This window comes from Rattus norvegicus, chromosome 5, assembly GCF_021556685.1.
Source record: "Rattus norvegicus strain SHRSP/BbbUtx chromosome 5, alternate assembly SHRSP_T2T, whole genome shotgun sequence".
Taxonomy (NCBI): Eukaryota; Metazoa; Chordata; class Mammalia; order Rodentia; family Muridae; genus Rattus; species Rattus norvegicus.
In genome coordinates, this window is record NC_141538.1 from 44,256,329 (window position 1) to 44,274,972 (window position 18,644).

The 18,644-nt window shown below is 43.1% G+C and overlaps 2 protein-coding genes and 1 pseudogene across 2 annotated transcripts; all 3 read right to left on the reverse strand.

Moving 5' to 3' along the window:
* Positions 1–10,476: 10,476 nt before the first annotated feature.
* On the reverse strand, positions 10,477–11,286 carry LOC148005711 (centromere/kinetochore protein zw10 homolog pseudogene; annotated as a pseudogene).
* Positions 11,287–15,861: 4,575 nt separating this feature from the next.
* LOC148005712 (endogenous retrovirus group K member 21 Pro protein-like) lies at positions 15,862–16,614 on the reverse strand. Its single transcript, XM_087551788.1, has one exon. It carries the CDS (start codon positions 16,612–16,614, stop codon positions 15,862–15,864), a length of 753 nt encoding a protein of 250 aa, XP_087407914.1.
* Positions 16,614–18,410, reverse strand: LOC148005713 (uncharacterized). Its single transcript, XM_087551789.1, has one exon. The coding sequence runs from the start codon at positions 18,408–18,410 to the stop codon at positions 16,614–16,616; it is 1,797 nt and encodes a 598-aa protein (XP_087407915.1).
* Between the last annotated feature and the right edge of the window lie 234 nt (positions 18,411–18,644).

The window sequence follows — 18,644 nt, forward strand, 5'->3', positions numbered from 1 at the left end:
GGCCTTTGCTATACTAGTTCATTTCCTCAGACCATGGTGAAGAAGTTGTCCACTGTACTATCCTGAGAAATGACTCAAGTTGATAACCAGTTGTATGTAGTAGTTTTATTTGACCCTTATCTCTCTAGCACTCTTTCTTGAGTACATCAGGATCAGGCATCCTGTCCTCATTGTCTATAGATGTGTAGACAATGGGCTATACCCATGCTTTCAATTTTGTCCAGCATTTTTTATATGGGAAAGTTTTTTAAATTATATTATATTCCAGATTAAAGGAAAGATGCTATTTTTGTGAGTTAAGATCACATAAGTAGGGGGTGTTCATGAGCCCCAATCCCTAATTGAGGATATTTTGATGTATTATAAAGGAGGAAGAGTCAAGTCAAGTTTCTTTTTTTTTTGTTTGACATGGAAAAAGACTTTATTGCACCCCATCCTTCCACTCTATAAACAAGACTGTAGGACATGATATACCCTGTTTTTGTGGTTCAGAGTGTTCTTCTGATTTATCACTGTGTAAGGAGCCTTCTCCATCACCTCTAAGGCTTTTTACGCACTTCCCCCTCCTCTGTACTTGTTCTTTTTCTCTTTCTCTTTACCCACCCCTCTGTCTCCCTCTGCATGGTGACTTCCCTGGCATCATTCCTTTGCACCAGTGTGCTGCTCCCAAATAAGCTTGCCCTTTTTCATTTTCAATTTCAATTTTCTTTTTTTTACGTTACAGTCATTGCTCCCACTTCCTGGTCCCATTCCCACAGTTCCTCAGGTGAAGCCATAGTAGGTTGACCACACTTTAGTGGATTTTCTCACGTTCATGAGTATGTAAGCAGTACAAATTGGATTCGCCAGTGAGTTATTTTCTAAGAAGTGAGAGGCCTACTCCATTTTGGGATTACCCTTTATCTTAAAAGAAAAAAAAACATGAGAACTTGACCCACAACTGAACACAAACTACACTCAAGTACCAGGAAGGACCCCACGGCTTATCCTTGGCCAGAGTTACTCCCTATCTACTTCCTAAAAACAGTTAATCAAAGATCAGTCTGATTGTTTCAGATGTACTTTCAGACCATTTGTGTTGTCTTGATTCAGAGTGCCCCCCCACCATCAGCCGATAATAGTTATTATATTAGATACTTGCAAGGCTGTATGGACATCCCTCACTTACTCCCATACCTTATAAAACCATGTCCTACCGAGGGTTCAAGGCTGCTCCGCCTTCCTTTTCTGATGTGTCAGGAATAGGTTGGAGGAGAGCCCAAGCCTGAGCTTGTAATAAAGAGACTCTAATTCAATTACATCAGAAGCAGCTCCTTGGTAGTTTTTGAGGCTTCCTGGCACAACAAAAGAAGTTGGGAAAGAGGTAGGGATGGATATTGGGGGAAATTAGGGGTGAATATGATCAAAATACTTTACATAAAAGTTTCAGAATTATTATATTAAATAATTAATATTTAATATCATTATATTAAATAAAGTATTATATTAAGAGATCATTGTTGAAACCCTGTGGGAGGGAGAGCTAAACCTTCAGAGAGGCAGACACGCCTGGGGAACCAGAAGAGACTGCACTCTGCACATATCTCTGACGCCAGAGGAAAACACCAAACGCCATCTGGAACCCTGGTGCACGGAAGCTCCCGGAAAGGGTGGCTCAGATCTTCCTGGTTGCTGCTGCCGCAGAGAGCTCGTAGGCAGCACCCCACAAGCAAACTTGAGACTCGGGACCACAGGTAAGACCAACTTTTCTGCTGCAAACCTGCCTGGTGAACGCAGGACACACAGAGGCAAAATTCCTCTAGGACCAGGCACTTCCGTGTTTACCGGGAGTCCCAAACCCGCGGATCCCGGCCCGCAGCAGCCCTCTGCTCCCAAACCCCGTGGGAGAGAGACCTCACCGCCTGCTCAGGTGGGCACTCCTGAGGCTGCAGAGTGGAAGAGACCACCAACACTGCCCACCCCGGCCCACATCCCTGGCCCAAGAGGAAACTGTATACGGCCTCTGGGTTCCCGTAGAGGAGGGCCCAGGAGCAGCAGGACCGCTGCATCTGAGACTCCACCAGAACCTGAAGGGAACTACCAGATAAACAGTTCTCTGCACCCAAATCCCGTGGGAGGGAGAGCTAAACCTTCAAAGAGGCAGACACAACTCCAGACACAGGCCCACAGGAACAGCTGAAGACCTGTAGAGAGGAAAAACTACACACCTGAAAGCAGAACACTCTGTCCCCATAACTGGCTGAAAGAAATCAGGAAAACAGGTCTATAGCACTCCTGACACACAGGCTTATAGGACAGTCTAGCCACTGTCAGAAATAGCAGAACAAAGTAACACTAGAGATAATCTGATGGCGAGAGGCAAGCGCAGGAACCCAAGCAACAGAAACCAAGACTACATGGCATCATCGGAGCCCAATTCTCCCACCAAAGCAAACACAGAATATCCAAACACACCAGAAAAGCAAGATCTAGTTTCGAAATCATATTTGATCATGATGCTGGAGGACTTCAAGAAAGACACGAAGAACTCCCTTAGAGAAACACAGGAAAACATAAATAAACAAGTAGAAGCCTACAGAGAGGAATCACAAAAATCCCTGAAAGAATTCCAGGAAAACACAATCAAAGAGTTGAAGGAATTAAAAATGGAAATAGAAGCAATCAAGAAAGAACACATGGAAACAATCCTGCATATAGAAAACCAAAAGAAGAGACAAGGAGCTGTAGATACAAGCTTCACCAACAGAATACAAGAGATGGAAGAGAGAATCTCAGGAGCAGAAGATTCCATAGAAATCATTGACTCAACTGTCAAAGATAATGTAAAGCAGAAAAAGCTACTGGTCCAAAACATACTGGAAATCCAGGACTCAATGAGAAGATCAAACCTAAAGATAATAGGTATAGAAGAGAGTGAAGACACCCCGCTCAAAGGACCAGTAAATATCTTCAACAAAATCATAGAAGAAAACTTCCCTAACCTAAAAAAAGAGATTCCCATAGGCATACAAGAAGCCTACAGAACTCCAAATAGATTGGACCAGAAAAGAAACACCTCCTGTCACATGATAGTCAAAACACCAAACGCACAAAATAAAGAAAGAATATTAAAAGCAGAAAGGGAAAAAGGTCAAGTAACATATAAAGGCAGAATCACACCAGACTTTTCGCCAGAAACTATGAAAGCCAGAAGATCCTGGAGAGATGTCATACAGACCCTAAGAGAACACAAATGCCAGCCCAGGTTACTGTATTCTGCAAAACTCTCAATTAACATAGATGGAGAAACCAAGATATTCCATGACAAAACCAAATTGACACAATATCTTTCTACAAATCCAGCAATATAAAGGATAAGAAATGGTAAAGTCCAACATAAGGAGGCAAGCTATACCCTAGAAGAAGCAACAAACTAATCGTCTTGGCAACAAAACAAAGAGAAGAAAAGCACACAAACATAATCTCATATCCAAATATGAATATAACAGGAAGCCATAATCACTATTCCTTAATATCTCTCAACATCAATGGCCTCAGCTCCCCAATAAAAAGACATAGATTAACAAACTGGATACGCAACGAGGAAGCTTCATTCTGCTGCCTACAGTAAACATACCTCAGAGACAAAGACAGACACTACCTCAGAGTGAAAGGCTGGAAAACAACTTTCCAAGCTATTGGTCGGAAGAAGCAAGCTGGAGTAGCCATTCTAATATCAAATAAAATCAATTTTCAACTAAAAGTCATCAAAAAAGATAAGGAAGGACACTTCATATTCATCAAAGGAAAAATCCACCAAGATGAACTCTCAATCCTAAATATCTATGCCCCAAATACAAGGGCACCTACATACGTAAAAGAAACCTTACCAAAGCTCAAAACACACGTTGAACCTCACACAATAATAGTAGGAGATTTCAACACCCCACTCTCATCAATGGACAGATCATGGTAAGAGAAATTAAACAGAGACATAGACAGACTAAGAGAAGTCATGAGCCAAATGGACTTAACAGATATTTATAGAAAATTCTATCCTAAAACAAAAGGATATAACTTCTTCTTAGCTCCTCATGGTACTTTCTCCAAAATTGACCATATAATTGGTCAAAAAACAGACCTCAACAGGTACAGAAAGATAGAAATAATCCTATGCGTGCTATCAGACCACCACAGCCTAAAACTGGTCTTCAATAACAATAAGGGAAGAATGCCCACATATATGTGGAAATTGAACAATGCTCTACTCAATGATAACCTGGTCAAGGAAGAAATAAAGAAAGAAATTAAAGACTTTTTAGAATTTAATGAAAATGTAGGTACAACATATCCAAAATTATGGGACACAATGAAAGCTGTGCTAAGAGGAAAACTCATAGCCCTGAGTGCCTGCAGAAAGAAACAGGAAAGAGCAAATGTCAGCAGCTTGACAGCACACCTAAAAGCTCTAGAACAAAAAGAACCAAATACACCCAGGAGGAGTAGAAGGCAGGAAATAAACAAACTCAGAGCTGAAATCAACCAAGTAGAAACAAAAAGGACCATAGAAAGAATCAACAGAACCAAAAGTTGGTTCTTTGAGAAAATCAACAAGATAGGTAAACCCTTAGCCAGACTAATGAGAGGACACAGAGAGTGTGTCCAAATTAACAAAAACAGAAATGAAAAGGGAGACATCACTACAGATTCAGAGGAAATTCAAAAAATTATCAGATTTTACTACAAAAGCCTATATTCAACAAAACTTGAAAATCTGCAGGAAATGGACAATTTCCTAGACAGAAACTAGGTACCAAAGTTAAATCAGGAACAGATAAACCAGTTAAACAACCCGATAACTCCTAAGGAAATAGAAGCAGTCATTAAAGGCCTCCCAACCAAAAAGAGCCCAGGTCCAGACGGGTTTAGTGCAGAATTCTATCAGACCTTCATAGAAGACCTCATACCAATATTATCCAAACTATTCCACAAAATTGAAACAGATGGAGCACTACGGAATTCCTTCTATGAAGCCATAATTACTCTTATACCTAAACCACACAAAGACCCAACAAAGAAAGAGAACTTCAGACCAATTTCCCTTATGAATATTGACGCAAAAATACTCATTAAATTCTGGCAAACCAAATCCAAGAGCACATCAAAACAATCATCCACCATGATCAAGTATGCTTCATCCCAGGCATGCAGGGATGGTTTAATATACGGAAAACCATCAACATGATCCATTATATAAACAAACTGAAAGAACAAAACCACATGATCATTTCATTAGATGCTGAGAAAGCATTTGACAAAATTCAACATCCCTTCATGATAAAAGTCCTGGAAAGAATAGGAATTCAAGGTCCATACCTAAACATAGTAAAAGCCATATACAGCAAACCAGTTGCTAACATTACACTAAATGGAGAGAAACTTGAAACAATCCCACTAAAATCAGGGACTAGAGAAGGCTGCCCACTCTCTCCCTACTTATTCAATATAGTTCTTGAAGTTCTAGCCAGAGCAATCAGACAACAAAAGGAGGTCAAGGGGATACAGACCGGAAAAGAAGAAGTCAAAATATCACTATTTGCAGATGATATGATAGTATATTTAAGTGATCCCAAAAATTCCACCATAGAACTACTAAAGCTGATAAACAACTTCAGGAAAGTGGCTGGGTATAAAATTAACTCAAATAAATCTGTAGCCTTCCTCTACACAAAAGAGAAACAAGCCGAGAAAGAAATTAGGGAAACGACACCCTTCATAATAGACCCAAATAATATAAAGTACCTCGGTGTGACTTTAACCAAGCAAGTAAAAGATCTGTACAATAAGAACTTCAAGACTCTGAAGAAAGAAATTGAAGAAGACCTCAGAAGATGGAAAGATCTCCCATGCTCATGGATTGGCAGGATTAATATAGTAAAAATGGCCATTCTACCAAAAGCGATCTACAGATTCAATGCAATCCCCATCAAAATACCAATCCAATTCTTCAAAGAGTTAGACAGAAAAATTTTCAAATTCATCTGGAATAACAAAAAACCCAGGATAGCTAAAACTATCCTCAACAATAAAAGGACTTCAGGGAGAATCACTATCCCTGAACTCAAGCAGTATTACAGAGCAATAGTGATAAAAACTGCATGGTATTGGTACAGAGACAGACAGATAGACCAATGGAACAGAATTGAAGACCCAGAAATGAACGCACACCCCTATGGGCACTTGATTTTTGACAAAGGAGGCAAAACCATCAAATGGAAAAAAGATAGCATTTTCAGCAAATGGTGCTGGTTCAACTGGAGGTCACCATGTAGAAGAATGTAGATCGATCCACGCTTATCACCCTGTACAAAGCTTAAATCCAAGTGGATCAAGGACCTCCACATCAAACCAGACACACTCAAACTAATAGAAGAAAAACTAGGGAAGCATCTGGAACACATGGGCAGTGGAAAAAATTTCCTGAACAAAACACCAATGGCTTATGCTCTAAGATCAAGAATCGACAAATGGGATCTCATAAAACTGCAAAGCTTCTGTAAGGCAAAGGACACTGTGGTTAGGACAAAACGGCAACCAAAAGATTGGGAAAAGATCTTTACCAATCCTACAACAGATAGAGGCCTTATATCCAAAATATACAAAGAACTCAAGAAGTTAGACCGCAGGGAGACAAATAATCCTATTAAAAATGGGGTTCGGAGCTAAACAAAGAATTCACAGCTGAGGAATGCTGAATGGCTGAGAAACACCTAAAGAAATGTTCAACATTTTTAGTCATAAGGGAAATGCAAATCAAAACAACCCTGAGATTTCACCTCACACCAGTGAGAATGGCTAAGATCAAAAACTCAGGTGACAGCAGATGCTGGTGAGGATGCAGAGAAAGAGGAACACTCCTCCATTGTTGGTGGGGTTGCATTCTGGAAATCAGTCTGGAGGTTCCTCAGAAAATTGGACATTGAACTTCCTGAGGATCCAGCTATACCTCTCTTGGGCATATACCCAAAAGATGCCCCAACATATAAAAAAGACACGTGCTCCACTATGTTCATAGCAGCCTTATTTATAATAGCCAGAAGCTGGAAAGAACCCAGATGCCCTTCAACAGAGGAATGGAAACAGAAAATGTGGTACATCTACACAATGGAATATTACTCAGCTATCAAAAACAATGACTTTATGAAATTCGTAGGCAAATGGTTGGAACTGGAAAATATCATCCTGAGTGAGGTAATCCAATCACAGAAAAACACACATCGTATGCACTCATTGATAAGTGGCTATTAGCCCAAATGCTTGAATTACCCTAGATGCCTAGAACAAATGAAACTCAAGAAGGATGATCAAAATGTCAATGCTTCACTCCTTCTTTAAAAGGGGAACAGAATATGCTTGGCAGGGAATAGAGAGGCAAAGATTAAAACAGACACAGAAGGAACACCCATTCAGAGCCTGCCCCACATGTGGCCCATACATATACAGCCACCCAATTAGACAAGATGGATGAAGCAAAGAAGTGCAGGCTGACAAGAATCAGATATAGGTCTCTCCTGAGAGACACAGCCAGAATACAGCAAATACAGAGGCGAATGCCAACAGCAAACCACTGAACTGAGAATAGGATCCCCGTTGAAGGAATTAGAGAAAGAACTGGAAGAGCTTGAAGGGGCCCGAGACCCCATATGAACAACAATGCCAAGCAACCAGAGCTTCCAGGGACTAAGCCACTACCTAAAGACTATACGTGGACTGACCCTGGACTCTGACCTCATAGGTAGCAATGAATAGCCTAGTAAGAGCACCAGTGGAAGGGGAAGCCCTGGGTCCTGCTAAGACTGAACCCCCAGTGAACTAGACTGTTGGGGGGAGGGCGGCAATGGGAGGAGGGTTGGGAGGGGAACACCCATAAGGAAGGGGAGGAAGAAGCGGATGTTTGCCCGGAAACCAGGAAAGGGAATAACACTCGAAATGTATATAAGAAATACTCAAGTTAATAAAAAAAAAGAGATCATTGTTTATACATTATTGTTTGATTTGTACAGTTTGCTTTTGCGTATTTCTTTTGGCTACAAAGTTTTTGCTTTGACTGAATTACTAAATACTTCCACTTGCCATATTATTTGCAGTTCAAAGGTTTTTGAGCATAATCAATAAAAATAGTTTTTCTTTTTCATTTATTTCTTGATTTAAAAGTATTTTTAATCTTGCCATTCAGTCTAGTTTCTTAATACCTTGGTACTACATATTAATTCTCTTCTTGACTGTGTACATTATAAAATTATCTATCACATTGAATATTTCCTAAAATTACATATTTGTATTTCCAATATCTTAGTGTTAAATGTTATACATCTTTTGATTTCTCTTGGCCACTCCTTTTTCTTTTCTTTTTAAATTGAATCACTGTCTCATTGGATACTTATATTGAACAATATTTAAGTTTTTGTTAGGTTTTATATGATAAATTTTATATGGGATAAATTATTTTGTCAATGATCATTTCTGTTGATTGCCCATCAAAGCATTGGTATGTCTATCATTTCTAACTTTTATATAAATCAATACCAAATTTATTGGTTCAATTAATATAGCATCCACCTCTTGTTTTCTTATTTTTTATTATCTTTAATCTTTTATTATAGTCCAGTCATTATCCTCCTCCCATTCTGCCCTCTGACAGAACCTCATTCCATTCCTTCTCCCCCATATCCAAGAGGTTGTTTCTCTCCTCCACTGCACCACACCAGGCCTCCCCATTCCCTGGGGCCCCAAGTCTCTTAAGGGTTAGGTGCATCTTCTCTCATTGAGGCCAGTCCAGGCAGTCCTCTGCAGTGTATGTTTCAGGGGCCTCGGACCAGTTGGTGTATGTTGCCTGGTTGGTAGCTCAGTGTCTGAGAGATCTCAAGGGCTCTGGGTTGGTTGAGACTGCTGGTATCCTTATGGGGTTTCCCTCCTTAGTTTCTTCCAGACTTTCCCTAACATCCACCTTTTATTTTATGTTTTTTAATGTTCCATAAGTCTAAGGACAGAATGCATGATTATTCAAGGTTGAGGCATTCTCTTTGAAGGTTAAATGAGTTTTGGTCAAGCCCAACTCTTTGTTGTAAGAGACAACTTACAACTACTTTTAAGATCCCAGCTAATTAGTGCATACCTATTAAAGTTAATCTTAAGATCAACCGATGAGCAACTTAATTATATCCCCAATGTTCCTTCAGCCTTGTTATATCATGTATCGTAATATCTGAAGTACCACTTTGCATTTCATAGATCTAAACTCAGAAAGGAGAAAAATACAGAGTAAAGATACTTAGAGTCATTTTAGAACTCTGGTCTCCTGGGGTACACTATGAGTTATCTTTGTAGGGAGATATCTTTATGGAGAGTGAATTCACTGCATAGCATAGTCTCCCACCCGCTTCTCTCTCTCCCTAGTCTTCTTTTCTTATTCTTTCTTATTATTTTGAGAAATGTCCCATTATGTCACACAGGCTAGATCTCATTAGCCCTCTGCCTTTGTGTCCCAAGTGTTGGATAGATAGTGCAGGTATGTACTACCAATGCCTGCTTCTTCTTGAAAATATCTTCTTTTTTGTTTGCTTTTAAGACTGGATCTCACAGTATGGCCCAGACTTACCTGAAACTCATCACTTACCCTCGACCAGCCTTGAAATGTGGCAGTCCTCCTGTCCTGTGTTAGATGTATGGGCATGAGCCACCATAACCAAACTCTAGAAAAGTCTCTTTCAAACAACAAACAAATAAACAAACAAACAAACATTCAATTTAGAATAATTTTAGATTCACCGAAAATTAAATACAAATGAAATATAAAAATTCCTGTATACATTTATTTGCCCTTTAAGTTAAAACTTAAATGAACTGTGATGTTGTTATCAAACACCAGTGACATTTTACCTGAATTCTAAGTTTCACAATTTTCCACTGTCATCCATTTCCTGTTCTAAGATCCAACTAAGAATACCAGGTTGTATTTGATCATAAGGAAGATGCTTTAGAAGCTAAATTAAATAGATTTGTATACATTGGTCTGTTTTTCCCCTGAAAGACATTATTTACTTGGAAGAGATATAAAATGTTTCCCTAACTCTTGTCAGGCATAGTAATTTGCCCCCCAAATATATCTTACACATTTTGGACCCTATCTTTGGAATGTCCAAAGGCAGGGTCTAGAATTACAATGCATACAGTTGGCAAGAAGGCCTGGGAGCAACTCACAGTGCCAAGCAGATTCATACTTAACAAGGGAGAGCAGCAATAGTCAAGGAACCCCGTGCTTTGCTTAAATTGATTATACTATTCAGAAAACTTCTTCCAGGCCAGGATATTTTGAAGTTATGCTTCCATGATGTATTGGTTTACCAAAACCAGTAAATAATTCTGTGATGTGTTATGGGAAATAATTATACCAAAAGAGGAAACCAAAGTTGAGAGAGGCTTCCTCCAAGATGGGAGCTATTTATTCTCAGCAAGGGCAGTGACTCTTCTTTCTGTGTTCTGGAACAAGGAACAGATATAAAGCCTTTATGTCACAGGAAGGGAATGCAGTTGTGAGGGGCCCTTTTCCAACTGCCCACCCATCTCCAATTTCCTGCAAGCTAGCTTGTAGCATTATAATCTGTTCTTTGAAAGGCATCCATTTGGACACATAGACTGGAACCTCTTCTTGGCATGTTTTGTTTTTGTTTTCATCAGACAGAGGTGGAAAATACTTGGGGCCCTTCCTTCATCCCTATTTTGCACAGGGAATACAATCTATCACCATCTTCAGTGGAGATCCTCTAGAGCAGTGAGCCTGCTAATCATCTCAGCAACCTCTGTGCTTAGCAAGGTCCCCCCATAGCCCTGCAGTATACGTTCACCCATAGGACATCCTGCGACACAATTCCAGGTCTCTTTAGCTGGTGCAGCACCTCCCTCACTGCTTTGCTTGCTGCATAATAATTCTCTTTGTCATCCATGTTTGCACAATCCCCAGCACTTTATCATCTTTCCAGAAGTTCTCCTGTGCCCACATTTGGGCCACATCCTCCCCAAGTCTTCTGAAGCCGGGCATAAGGTCCACAAAGGTAATTGTACCATTGCAAAGAGTGGGGGCAAGATGCCATCGGAACTAATGACAAGAGCAATATATAGGCAGTTGTTAGGGTGAATAGCAGACGACTGCAAGAGTTTCTGAAGGCTCTCCTTGTGGTATGTTGACACCACATCATGTAACAAATGGAAGATAGTTCTCACTGAGAAGAAAAGCTGGACAGCACGCATGGATCCTCCTTCCTTCTTCCTCTCCCAATCTCATAGTTCTAAAGCTAACTGCCATTGTGTATTGTCCCGCGCTACGTCTCGCCAGCAGGAACGACGCAGCACACACAGGATCCTACTGCAGAAAAGCTTTAATGCATCTTGAGAGGGAGAGCATAAGCTTACAATGCGGAGATGGAGAGTGAGGAATAACCGTCCCTTATACAGGAAACTATCCTCGCCTAGGATGTGTCACTCTCTGACTGGTCGCTGCCAATTATGCCAGATGACGTACCAAAACGTACGTGTCCCTTTGAGTAGGGAAGTTACCAGGCGCCTGCGTATTGCCCTTTTTACTAGGTGCGTTCTGCCGGATGCCGGTGCCATCTTCTAATGGAGTTTGTGAGGACAGCTCTTCACATATGTGAGGACAGCTCCTCGGACAGCTCCTCACATCTCCCCCTTTTCTGTTTTTTTAAGCAAACAGGACACCCAGATATAGGAGGGCGAAGACAGAGGTCATATCCTCGTACAAAGTTGGCGAACCTGTACAAGAGAGATACCCTTAGGCTGTTGTTGGGACCCAGGGCACTCCCGACCCATCGCACTGCCATTTTTCGAGGGAGGGAAAACTGGTGCAGAAACCCTCATGTAATATGACATGCCTTCCAGGGAGCGTATTTGGTAGAACTTCCCTGTGCGATGCTAAGCTCATCACCCCTCATGGGCTGCTCAAGCCGGACACTCTAATCCTGTGCAATGAACCGAGGTTCTAGGAGTGCAAGAGCTGTCCAGCCGGCGACCTGTTGCTTGAGCATGGTCAACCAGATATCGGCTGACGCTCTTTGTTCAAGGGCTACAAGCGCCTGGGCGATCACTACTTTGTCCTTTCTTGTTTGAGATCTCAATTTGCAAAGCAACCAGAGGAGTAACACTAATCCACAGCAGAGGATCACTCCAAAAAGTCCCACTCCCACCCATTCCTTGAAATAAGAGACTGCTGAGGTGATCCAGGACGACAATCCCTCCGTCAAAGACAGGTCCAGTAGGGTAGAATTTACTTGAATGATGGTCGTTCTCAGCTCTCGAGGTGTCTGTTCAAACTCCGAGGTCCAATTCTGTAACAGATGCTGTGAAAGACTCTTAGACAGATTAGCAGCTCGGGTAAATTTGTCATATTATATGGAGGTGACACAAAGGCCTGGGAGTTTTTGCTCACAGCCAAACTGGGCCAGTTGCCATAGAATGTCTAATTGCTCTCGGACCAGATCTATACGTTGGTTGGCAAGCATAAGGCCTCCCTATATCTGAGTATTGGCCGAGGCCTGTCTGTCCCGAGCCACAGAGATGGTGGCCGATAAATCATTGATAGTTTGGGTTGTCTGTACTGAATTTGACAAGGCCAATGCCGAGGCAGTAACCGAGGCAGCGACTGCTGTCGTAGCAATAATGCCAGCAATAATTGCAGAAGTACCAAAATCTCTTTTTCCTCTAAATAAGGTCATGGTCCCCGGGGCATCAACAGGGATCGGGATAAAGCGAGGCATGCGGGTAACTACTGCGATATTTTATATGAGTAGCTGTCCAGACAGAGGCAGCAGGTTTGATGTTCCCCATCCAGGAAAATGACAACCGTCCCTTTTCGCCCTTTCCTCCAAGTAGCATTGCCATGGGCGTAAGATCAGTGCAGCTACCATTAACGCAATGTAAGGCCACCACCATAGAGAACTGTGGCGTTAGCCACAATGTCCTCCTCACCAGTTCTCCATGTGGCCTCCCTTAACCAAGCAGAAGATTGATTACATAACATAATGCAAGGGAGATCAAAAGATGTTTTGTTGAATATGCCAAAACAAAGGCTGCCCTTAAGGGGAATAGTCCTATTTTCTTTTAGTCGTTCAACCTGTGGATCCTTAGGTAAATAGGCCAACCCTAAATCCCTGTTAGTGGTACATCACCGGCATCGGGAGTGGAAAGGTTGACATTATTCCCCATCGTAGCTCGCCCTGCACCGTTGCTGGCATCCATGGAAGAAGAGTGAGGAGGTCCAGGAGTCCCAGTCCCTTCTTGATCACTTGCTGTGATGCTCCGAGTAAGTGGTCCTGGGATCCATATGGGATTTTCATTGTCCTGTGGAAAAACACAGACAGCTCCCCTGGATCTTATTAAAATGGCCTTTCCATTCATTTGTTAATACATCCTTCCATTTGACTAATTCTTTTGTCCTCTTGGGCTCTGAGCAATGTCGCTCAGCCGCTGTTTGTCCAGCTTCATCAAGATTTAAAAAATTTAAGGTAAAAAGGGCCAGAGCAGTGGCCACTTGGGATGTTGGGGGGAGTTCTATCATAATTCCCCTTCTTTGTTTTATTAAATATGATTTGAGCGTCCGATGAGCATGCTCTATGATTCCCTGTCCTTGAGGGTTGTAGGGCAGGCCCGTCAGGTGGGTAACCTGCATCTGAGCACAAAACTGACGGAATTTTTGAGATGTGTAGGCGGGACCATTGTCAGTTTTTACACATTTTGGCTTTCCCCAAGCACTCCATGCTTCAAGGCAGTGCTGAATGGCATGTGTTGTTTTTTCTCCTGTAAGTGGGGTGGCATGTAGAATGCCAGAACATGTGTCTATAGATACATGCACATACTGTAATTTTCCAAAAGTAGAATTATGAGTAACATCCATTTGCCAGATTTGCAATGGCTGTATTCCTCTCGGGTTGACCCCGATGTGAGGAACTGGGAGGAACTGGCAGCACTGTTGGCATTGGGTGACTATATCACGTGCCTCTTTTCTAGTTATAGAGAAGCGGCGGTGTAAAGTTTCTGAGGTGACATGGAAATTGCCATGAAAGGCTTTAGCGGCCTCTAAAGGAGAGGCCAGGGCCACAGCTATCATTTTTGTGGCTTTGTCAGCCAAATCATTCTCTGAACTCATTGGGCCAGGGAGTCCAGAATGGGCCCGTATATGAGTAATGTATACAGGGAATCTTCTATTTAATAGGATAATTTGGATTTTTCGGAAAATATCTGCCACCTTACTAGTGGTTTTAATTATACCGGCGGTTTCAAGAATACTAACAGCATTAACCACATAGGAGGAATCTGAAACAATATTTAGAGGAACCTGGAATTTTTCAATGACCTCCATGACCACTAGGCATTCTACCACTTGGGGTGAGGTTTCAAAATATTGTCGTGAGAATACTTGGGAGTTTACCACATATGCTCCCACCCCTGTTTTTGACCCATCCGTATACACCGTTATCCCCTCCTTTAATGGTCTGTGGGATGTGACGCGAGGGAAATCAATAGGTTGTGATCTTGCAAAGCACAATAGGGGGTGTTTAGGATAATGATTATCTATCTTCCCTGTAAAGGATGTGAGCAGCACTGCCCAATCATCAGAGGTAGCGGCTAGAGTTTGGACCTGGTAGGGTGTATATGGGATAATCAAGGATTGGGGTGGAGTCCCAAAATGACAGATGGCAGCTTTTAGGCCCTTAATAGCCAGATGTGCTACTGCGGCTGGATACCAATCAATAATCTTCACAGGGGAAGCATGTGGATGGATCCATAACAGTGGACCTTGTTGCCATAAAACGGCAGTGGGTAAATCCTTGGTATCTAGTACACAGAGTGAAAAAGGTAGAGACCAATCAATGCGTTGCAATTGGGCCTGTTTTATGGCATCTTCTACTTTTAGTAAGGCCTTGGTTGCAGCAGGAGTTAGCACACGAGGGGAGGTGATGTGGCCGTCCCCTTCCAATATTTAGAACAAAGGTTTTAATTCCGCGGGAGGGATTTTCAAAAATGGTCTCAACCAGTTGATATCTCCCAAGAGCTTCTGAAAGTCATTAAGAGTATGGAGGTGGTCTCTACGGATTTCCAGTTTCTGGGGTATAATCTTATCAGGGAAAATAATGGATCCTAGAAAATGACCTGTGTCAGCAATTTGGACCTTTTCTGTAGCAATATGTAAGTCCCATTGTTTAAGGGTTTTTTGTAATAAGGAATAGGCTTGTTTGAGTAATTCTAAGTCTTTATGACACATCAATATATCATCCGTGTAATGGATTAACAGTAAATTTGGATAGGTCTCCCTGACTGGTTTGAGGGCTTCCTGAACATATAACTGACACATCTTAGGGCTGTTGGCCATGCCCTGAGGTAGGACCTTCCACTGGTATCTTTTATCAGGTTCAGTATGATTAATTGATGGGACAGTAAAAGCAAACCTGGGCCTATCTGGGTGGTAAAGCAGAATAGAGAAAAAACAATCCTTGATATCTATTATTACCAAATTCCAATCTTTTTGTAGGGCCAAGAGTATAGGAAGGCCCCGCTGAATGGGTCCAAGGGATTCCATCTGATCGTTAATGGCCCTCAAGTCAAGGAGTAGTCGCCATTTTCCTGATTTTTTCCTTATTACAAAAATTGGGGTGTTCCAAGGAGAGGTGGAGGGCTCCAAATGTCCCAATCTTAATTGTTCATCCACCAGTCCTGTAGCTGCCTGTAATTTCTCAGAGGTTAATGGCCATTGGGGAACCCACACCGTGTCCTCCGTCCTCCATGGTATGGGTCGTGCTGCCCCAATGGCGCCTAGGAAAAACCCAGGCCTTGTTTATGGGGGTTGGCGATCGGTTCAATGGGCATGAGACAACCCTGTTCTAATCGCCCTAGGCCTTTCCCTTCCTTATAGCCCATCCTTGACATCATGTGGGCCACTTGTGGGGGGTATTCATTAGGTAAGGTCAGTCCCATGGTCTGCATAACATCCCTCCCCCAAAGATTAACAGGCAGGGGAAGTACATAAGGAATAAGGTGTCCCTGTCGGCCATCGGCAGTTGTCCAAGTTAGAGTGGCAGAGCTGATCATAGGGCATGACTGGTAGCCTAATCCTTGTAGTGAGTGAGAAGATTTTGTGGTAGGCCATGATTGAGGCCACCATTTTGAGGAAATTATACTTTTATCAGCCCCAGTATCCAGTATGCCTTCGAATTTCTTTCCATTAATTTCTAAGCTCAATTTTGGGCGGTTGTTAAGGTGAACCACCAAATATGCCGAATCATGACCAGTGGACCCCATGGGTCCCTTGGTATCCTGTATCGTGGCCTGGAAGCACAGAAGGAGTAATAACTGTGCTATTCTATCTCCTTTACTTATGGAAAAAACCCCATCGGGACTTGAACAAAGAATCTGAATATCAAGAGAGCGCTGAGCTTCAACAAGGCCTGGATGGACTATCAGTCCTTGTAGGGTGAGAGATCCTCTCCCAAGGACAAGGCCTATGGTTCCCGGGGGTAGAGGCCCCACAGTCTGAGCAGGAATTGGCTGAATGCCCATCTGGGGCATTAGAAAGAAGTCTGAGGTGGCACGCAGGTCCAATTTTGTGTCGCCTCTTGGGGGACCTCCTCTGCCGGGGTCGTGGCCCTGTGAAAGCGGTTCCCATATCTTTGAGGGCCCTGGGACCGGGGGCCCACCAGCCCGTTTTTTGACATCTCATTAGGTCGAGTCTCCAAAGGAGGGAGTAGTTTGCCTTTAATGTCTCTCACTGATCGGCACTGGTCAGCCCTATGGTAGCCTTTGCCACATCGGACACAGAGGGTTGCAGATCCCCTGTCTCTTTTTGTCATCCTGCAGTCTCTTTTTAGATGGCCTGTTTTCCCACATTGAAAGCATGATCTTTTATCCGTCCCTTTAACGGGGCGTCGCTGGAACTGGAGAATGGCAGCCTCCAGGCCTGAGTTAGTAAGGGGCCCTCCAAGTTCCCTGCAAACTCTAAGCCAATCCTGTAGCCCTTTATTTCTTCGGGGGGCTATGGCTGTTCGGCACTCCTGGGTGGCTTGCTCGAAAACGAGCTGTTCTATTAGTGGTGCTGCTTGTTCAGGATCGCCAAAGATTCGTCCTGCAGCCTCTGTCATTCTAGCTACAAAATCTGAGAAATTTTCCTGGGGTCCCTGAACGATTTTTGTAAGTTGATTATCAATCCCTCCTCTCCTGGACAGTGCCTTCCAGGCTCTAATAGCCGTGCTGGAGACCTGAGCATAGGCGCCCCAGTGGTAAGCAGACTGATCAGCTGCAAAGCGGCCCTGTCCTGTTAAGAGTTCAAAAGTCCATTCTTGTTGCTCAGGTATTAAGGCCGTAGCATTCGCTCTGGCCTGTGTTTGGGCTGCCTCATACCAGAGCGCTTTCCATTCCATGTATTGGCCCATGCTGGCAAGGGCTGCCTTAGCAATCATCTGCCAATCAGCTGTTGTCAATGCTGTCATGGCCAACCTGTCGAGTTGTGTTAGAGTAAAGTTGGCCGTGACTCCATACTTTCTAACTGATTCCGCTAATTCCTTAATCTGATTATATTCAACAGGGGCATGGACCCATCCTCCCTCCGGAGTCTCAAAGATAGGAAATGTCATACTCAGCTTTCTTCTCACCCTCTCGGGGACTAGTGAGAAGGCGCGTGAGCGTGTCTCATATGGAGGAGGCGCCGTTGGTGGCGGCCACGCTAGAAGGCTTCTATTACTTCCCCTACATTCATCGGGGTAATATCTTTCCTCCTCATATTTAGCTGCTTCCTCATCTAGCTCAGCCTCCTCCTCTGAGTCTAAGGTTTTATTTTCAGAGCTTTCAGAACTGTCGAGGTTCAGCGCTTCTAGCTCTTTCACAGGGTATAGGCTGGCTCCCCCTCCTGGTTTATGTGTAGAGGAGGAAGTGCTGGAATCTGAAAATTTCAACGCTCCCTTGTCTGCGGACTTACCGGGAGGGCACTTTTTCTTTCTTAGGACGTCTTTTTTCTTGCGCGCGCCCAACCTCTCACTACGTTCGGTTTCTGACAGACTTTCCCGGACTACCTCGAGAGTGGCCTGTCCTTCTACTACTGCTGCCTTACACGTTTCATCCTTTAAACAATTCTTAACCAGCTTCCATATAGCTTTGATCCCTAGGCGCAGATCCTCTTCCGCCAATTTTCTGTCAAGGTCTTTTCCAAGTTTGTTCCATGAGGCAATCGTAAACGAGCCTGAACAGGCAAACCAAGGCGCCACCCTCTCCACCTCCTTCACAAAGTTTTTAAGTGTTCCTCCTCCAATTTTGATGTTCCTCTGCTTTAACACTGTTTCCAAGGCCGTGACCACAGACTGTGAGGATCCCATGATGGGCCAGGAACGCCGGCGGCTTATCTACGTCCGTCTGACAAGGCGTGAGGTGAAAGGGTAGAGACGGACACGCTGCTCTCTTATGTACGGGAGTCTTACACGCGCCTCACCGGACGGTGCCGCTTATCTACGTCGGCCTTATCGCGTCCTTGTTCCTCAACAGTCAAAATCGAAGGTAAAAGGGAGCTGCGCGAAGCTCACTTATATACGAGAGACTGAGACGCGCCTTCA